A 7,609-nucleotide genomic window follows, 5' to 3' on the forward strand; every position below is an offset into this window, starting at 1 on the left:
AATGTATTGATTTACCATTAGATAATGTATTGATTTACCAATAGACATTACATTGATTGACAAATAGATAATGTATTGAATTACCATTAGATAATGTATTGATTTACCAATAGATAATGTATTGAATTACCATTAGATAATGTATTGATTTACCAACAGTTTGATATGCGACTTGTTTGTTGTGTTACCAGTTTGATATATGACTGGTTTGATGTGTGACCAGTTTGATATGTGACTGGCTTGGTGTGTAAACAGTTTGATATGTGACTGGTTTGATGTGTAACCAGTTTGATATGTGACTGGTTTGATGTGTAAGCAGTTTGATATGTGACTGCTTTGATGTGTTACCAGTTTGATATGTAACTGGCTTCATGTGTAACCAGTTTGATATGTGACCTGTTTGTCGTGTAACTAGTTTTATATGTGTCTTCTTTGATGTGTTACCAGTTTGATATGTGACTGGCTTCATGTGTAGCCAGTTTGATATGTGACTGGTTTGATATGTAACCAGTTTGTTGTGTGCCTGGTTTGATGTGTAACCAGATTGATGTGTAACTGGTTTGATGTGTAACCAGTTTGATATGTGACTGGTTTGATGTGTAACCAGTTTGATATGTGACTGGCTTGATCTGTAACCAGTTTGATGTGTGACTGGTTTGATGTGTAACGAGTTTGATATGTGACAGGTTTGATGTGTAACCAGTTTGATATGTGACTGGCTTGATCTGTAACCAGTTTGATGTGTGACCGGTTTGATGTGTAACCAGTTTGATGTGTGACTGGTTTGATGTGTAACCAGTTTGATGTGCGACTGGTTTGATGTGTAACCAGTTTGATATGTGACTGGCTTGTGTAACCAGTTTGATGTGTAACCAGTTTCATATGTGACTGCTTTGCTGTGTTACCAGTTTGATATATAACTGGCTTCATGTGTAACCAGTTTGATGTGTGACTGGTTTGATGTGTAACCAGTTTGATGTGTGACTGGTTTGATGTGTAACCAGTTTGATGTGTGACTGGTTTAATGTGTATCCAGTTTGATATGTGACTGGCTTGATGTGTTCCCAGTTTGATATGTGACTTGCTTGATGTGTAGCCAGTTTGATATGTGATTGGCTTGATGTGTAACCAGTTTGATGTGTGACTGGTTTGATGTGTAATCAGTTTGATATGCGACTGGTTTGTTGTGTTACCAGTTTGATATGTGACTGGTTTGATGTGTGACCAGTTTGATATGTGACTGGCTTGGTGTGTGAATAGTTTAATATGTGACTGGCTTGATGTGTATCCAGTTTGATATGTGACTGGCTTGATGTGTAACCAGTTTGATATGTGACTGGTTTGATGTGTATGCAGTTTGATATGTGACTGCTTTGATGTGTTATCACTTTGATATGTAACTGACTTCATGTGTAACCAGTTTGATATGTGACTAGTTTGATATGTAACCAGTTTGATGTGTGACTGGTTTGATGTGTAACCAGTTTGATGTGCGACTGGTTTGATGTGTAACCAGTTTGATATGTGACTGGCTTGATGTGTAACCAGTTTGATGTGTGACTGGTTTGATGTGTAACCAGTTTGATATGTGACTGGCTTGATGTGTTCCCAGTTTGATATGTGACTTGGTTGATGTGTAGCCATTTTTATATGTGATTGGCTTGATGTGCAACCACTTTGATGTGTGACTGGACTTGATGTGTAACCAGTTTGATATGTGTCTGGTTTGATGTGTCCCCAGGTGATGTGTGACTGGTTTGACGTGTAGCCAGTTTGATATGTTACCGGTCTGTTGTGTAACCAGTTTGATATGTGACCGGTCTGATGTGTAACCAGTTTGATATGTGACCGGTCTGATGTGTTCCCAGTTTGATATATATGACTGGCTTGAAGTGTTACAAGTTTCACATGTGACTAGTTTCATATTTCACCAGTTTGATATGTGACCAGTTGACCAATATGATGTGTAACCAGTTTAATATGTGACCGTTTTGGTAAGTTTACTGAGGGGTTCCTATACCTTTCTCATACCGATTTGAAATTCGTGGTAAATGAACAAGTTCAGAAACTGTTTATGTGCAACTTGATATTATTTATATGACATCATTTGTTCGACATTTTTTTAAATATTTGATAGCAAAACATTGTTCTTTTGGTTGTCGTATACATTTTGCTAATACATCGTTCAATAAAAAAATAATAATATAATACAATTCTCGAAATGTTGCTAGAAATACTGTGAATGAAAATGATGTTGTTATTTGAAAACGTCATAATAAGTAATTACTGCCTTTATATCTGCATTATTTAATAACGCTATATCGCTATAACGTTAACTCATTTTGGTTATAATAATATGTTTGGATCGACTTTATAACGATATAATTACGTTTTCAGTCTGTAGCCGCGTTTACATTACACATTAGATTCAAAGCAAACAACGTCTCCAGGTCCTAGAATGAACGTTGGGTTGTAATATGCATTTGCCATGCAATCCTGTGGGAGTCTCAGAGGCGTGACGTCACCGTTGGCTTGATCACTTCTTGACGAATTAACGTCACCGTTGGAGTAATGAGTAATGTTACCGTTTGCGTGATGTCTTGGTGGAATGGTGTGGCCATTAATAGGGCTGGGTATCGTGTAGAAAACATCATCTGTGACTGTCTCTCGTGAGTCGTACATACAATTATGGTAGTATTCAGTTTGTATTTCGCTGTCACTCTTCTCTCGGTTTCCATTCTTTCTAACCGAGGCAGCATACACTAGTGCAGACTTCCATGTTTCCTCTTGTTTTGGTTTTGCCGCTGTACTCCATTCGGCCTGCTTCATTTCACTTGATATAGATTTCTGGTCAACTGTCAAATCAGCAAGTATATCGTTCATCTTTAGTTTTGCTTGTTCCTGGTCCTTCTTCTTATCTTGTGTGTGGAAGTAGTATCTAAAAGCCAGCATTACGATTATAAACTCGATTACTAAATAGATCGCGTGAAGACTTGGTATTACCATCATAGCAAGAACATTTTTTCCTCTGCTCAGCATCAGGTTAATGATGGTCAACGCCAATGCAGAGTTCTGTACTCCTGTCTCGAAAGCAATAGTGCGACATCTTGGACCTCTTTGGCGGAATATAAATGGAATCAGGTAACCGAACCCAAAAGCGACAAGTGGATAAACGGCTGATACAACGTGTGGTTTCCAATCAGCGTAAAATATGGTGGGATTGATGGCAGAGATCAGTCCTAAGACGGTGAGTATAGCAGCCATCATCAGAACGCTTGACGCCTGTGTAAAAAGAAGGAATATGCCAAAAACTTATTTATTCAAAACAAAACCGAAAAATATCATCTCTCATAAAGCGAGCGAGCCACTTGACGTGTTTCTTAACCTCTCGAATAAATCTTGCTTCATTCACTCTTTCTATCGCATTCACTGTTGCAAACACCGAGGTTAGATATCAGGCGAACAACGGAGGCGATGGTGCCAGATATTGGAACACTATTTGGAAGCAACAACAAGTCTGAAATATTAGCACATTTATTACGATCACATTTATACATAACTAAACAGTTGATCTATGCCACTCGTCAGCCCAGTATCATGAAAATCGGAACATAATTCTTACTTGTGCGATATATCCAGCGACTTTCGGCCACTTCCACAATATAAACATTCCAATACTACATGGAACTAGGAGAACAGTTAAAGAAATGATGATGTCTATATATGGGATAGCTGCTGCGGCATCTGACCAGCTACGACTATAGATGTAAAGATTCAGTGGCATCATACCAATACCAATCATAGTCGAACAGGTAGTCATGCAGATGCTAGGGTATATAATATAAAATATTCATTTAGTGGGTATAGGCTCTCAAGGTAGAAGCCTACTCACAATGTTTGAGAAAGTTACCTCCCTGTATCACCAGGCTACCAGTTGAGATATGACATATTGTCTTTGCCATAGAAACACAATAGCCACTAACCCCTGAAATATTCCCATCATTTTCTCGACAACTCGGCTGATGGAATACCCAACATTTGTAAGTCAAAATTATTATTATTATATTGCCCAAAAGTTGCAAAATGAATGAACTGTGTATTTTCATTTCTGAGAAGGCTTCTATCTTAAGATAATCAACGAAATCTGCTACACAGTCCCAGCGGAACATAACATGCACAGTGAAATGGATAAATATCGAGATAAATCATTCTTCAGATTTTTATAGTAAACCAAAAATTATTACATATATATCAACCCATTCTGACACACATTCCTCTACAAATTGAAGTAAAAAAACAAAGCAAATTACAGGTGTTTGCTCCGTAGCTATGTATGAATAACGTACCTTAGACATGTGTCACCCCTCGTCCAGTAAGTCAAAACATTTGAGAATGCTCCACCCGGACATGTTGCTATGGAAATCAATCCTAGAGAATGTTCAGGGCTTAGTTGAAACATATGAGCTATAGACCAGCCCAGCAGCGGCATGAGTATGAACTGGCAGCACGCACCAATGATTATAGCTACTGGTCGTCTTAGATTCTTCCAGACATCTTTCAATGTCATGGTACATCCCATACCAATCATCAAAATCACCAAAGCTGTTGTTATCACAGCCTGATTAGCGACGACCAGTGCCAATGGAGGACCACCACCTTTTGTAGCATTCCCAGTAGTGTTCACAAAACTATTGTTGACAATAGATATGTTCAGTCTGTCCATGTTGTTTATTTTCCAAATTAATCTCTAGAAAATTAATAACAAATATATACATATTTAATTCGTCAGTTACTAGTATCTGTTGCAGAATGAGGGGCGAAGTGAAAACTATGCGGAAACAAAATGATGACAAAGATAATAGGGACCGTAGGTGTAATCTCATATTCCGTGGAATAGAACAAAAGAATTCGTCTGAAGATTGGGATGCGACTGAGAATATAATCAAGGATTTGATTAGGGATAAACTTGGCATAGTCAAGGAAGTTATATTTGAACGTGTGCACAGACTTGCCGGAACCCCGTTCTCTCGTGCTGGACGTCCAATCATTGCAAGATTCTCATTTTTCAAAGACAAAGAACATGTCCTACGTAAAGGCCTTTAATTTGAAGGGATCCGAAATTTCCATTGATGAAGACTTCTCTCCAAGAATGAGAGGAATTCGCAGTAAATTACTAGCAAAGAGACGTCAAATTCTAGCTTGTGATAGCACCGCCAAAGTTAGACTCAGGTTTGATAAGCTTTTTGTAAATTCGGAGTTGGGTAAACGCGTTTATATCTATGACGACGAGTTAAACGTCGTCAAAGAGTTAATAAGCATTAACCAACCACAAAGCTAGGGGAACGGCCGGCCCCGACAGAGTGACAAGCCACTGTCAATATTTTCATGAAATTTTCGCCATGAAAAGCAGAACTTAAATGATTTTTGTTTTCTCTATTGTTACAATTATTAAGTGAAACTGTATTTGCTCTTTGGGCCAATGGCCTTTTGCTTTGTAATAAATATATATATACTGTTGCAGAATGAGACAAATCTGACGCCAGTCGTCAGAAACAGCCTTGTATAGTACGCCACGCTTCAGACACCGGGAGTGGCTGGTTATTGTACCACTAAATGCATTTCTATACGTGATTCTTTTGTGTCACAACTAAAGCACATGCATCTGTAGCTAGAAGTTGTTTTATTAATAATAACCAAGATTATCTTCTATGAACCATTATGTCAATGATCACGAACTTATTTGACAGTGAACTTGTATCGGTTGAAAATGAATTTGCGTATGAATCGTATGGTCAGACAAACAAATGACAAAGCAGCCGGCTTCCATCTTGAATGTTGACGTTCTAATTACATAAATAAACTATAATCCAAGTAACTATTATCAGACGTTAAACTTCATAACAACCATGTTTTGTTATGTCCACTTACGTACAGTGTTATATTGTTATGCACAGTTGTTACAGCTTATGACATTTTCACAGCAGATTTCGATTGTTTTTATTTTACATGCTGTGGCAGTAGTACCACCAAGATTGTTTTTTTTAAAAATCCACATACTTCCCGGTGACCATACTTACCTGATTGGTTCTTGACAATCTTCGTTTTGATCAGAAACTTTGTAGCAATCTTGGTAGGAATCTCTGTTGAAACTACGCAAGATCGTGCAAGACCAAATCATACTCTTACTTTTCTTATAGTCCAGACAATTTGAATATCAATGGGGTCGGGGACTTGATTGTGTTGGGGTCATAACAAGGTCACCATCGGTATGTTGTTCAATAATCCTTTGGCAGTCAACGAATTTTCAAAGTAATAATGGCTGTTGTATAGCTCTATAAGCACATATACGAAATGCATAATACATACTTAAAAAGTAAATCATATTAAATTGGGCAATAGATGATATAGTGACTATATACACACTATATTTATATCAATGAAATCTAAGTAGAGTGTGGGCCTGCCATACTGTGACGTTTACGGTTGTAGGTTCGTATATGATTTCGGCCTCGATTCGTATGATTTCGGACTCGGTTCGTATGAGTTCGGCCTCGCAAATTGAACGATGTTAAACTACCAACTACGTTACCACGTAACCAGCATTTTTTCAATGTTCGTGAGAATTTCAAATCAATCAATCAAGTTCGATTATGCTATCATTTCAATGTAATGTATTTATCTTTAACTGTTTCGTAATGTGTTGTCTGTGTAATTTGCGCGTAGTTTCATAGTGTTCATGAACCTGTATTGTTTCCTATGCGTATTTATTTATTAATAGAATGTGCCGCATCTGAGAATTTCCCAAGACATTTTCAATATTATAGTTGCCATATAGAGGACGCTTTATAGCCTAGGGTGGTCAAAGGTTAATTTATACATATAAATTTACGGAGTGACATACAACTTGATTTTTTAGGCATATTTATTCATTTTGATTGAGATTACATTGTGAAAATAATGTTTTGCCTGTGACTACAGACATTGAAGTAAGCTGAGTTTTGTTGAAAGACTGAAAATAATAAACACCCATTAATTGCAACTGAAAAGAATATGAAAATTTGCCTTTTGGATTCGAATAGGCGGCTGGAAGATTTGTTGACAAAATAAATAGCAAGGTAGACACCGAGAGGAAAAGTACATGGAAAGTGTTGCAGGAACAAAGTGATGACACATTCAAGAAAAAATAAAAATGTACAGATAAGACACTGGATACACTGCTAACACACTTCCAGCCACCCCCATGATATCAAATGGTCAATCCCTTATTTACCGAGACGCATTCAGAAGTCTACTGCGATGATTTGAATGTCAATGGTCTCGAGCACCACAGCGCGGCATCCGACAATCTGGTACCTATCGTTGTGCTTTTCTGCATCTGCAGTGAAAACCTTGTCTTTAAATCATGTCCGAATTTAAATCCAATTTTCCGACCGGTAGAGATGTAATTAACTTATCATAACATAGCGTACGATATAAATAAACAACCATTAAAGACTCGGTCGCCTGCCATTGCCTGTATTTGTAAATGACAACACTATTCTGAAACAGTTATGCCAATTAACGAAACATGTATTTGGACATGTAGTTGTGGAATTTATTTAATTTGTTA

At 37.5% G+C, this 7,609-nt stretch overlaps 1 protein-coding gene across 1 annotated transcript; it reads right to left on the minus strand.

Moving 5' to 3' along the window:
• Positions 1–2,071: 2,071 nt before the first annotated feature.
• On the minus strand, positions 2,072–6,201 carry LOC100370865 (ileal sodium/bile acid cotransporter-like). Its single transcript, XM_002738628.4, has 4 exons — positions 6,078–6,201; positions 4,347–4,747; positions 3,623–3,827; positions 2,072–3,282 (listed from the first exon to the last, which is right to left on the minus strand). The coding sequence occupies exons 2-4, from the start codon at positions 4,721–4,723 to the stop codon at positions 2,416–2,418; spliced, it is 1,449 nt and encodes a 482-aa protein (XP_002738674.4). The 5' UTR covers positions 4,724–4,747; positions 6,078–6,201; the 3' UTR covers positions 2,072–2,415.
• Between the last annotated feature and the right edge of the window lie 1,408 nt (positions 6,202–7,609).

This window comes from Saccoglossus kowalevskii, chromosome 3 (genome assembly GCF_978046115.1).
Source record: "Saccoglossus kowalevskii chromosome 3, keSacKowa6.1, whole genome shotgun sequence".
NCBI lineage: Eukaryota > Metazoa > Hemichordata > Enteropneusta > Harrimaniidae > Saccoglossus > Saccoglossus kowalevskii.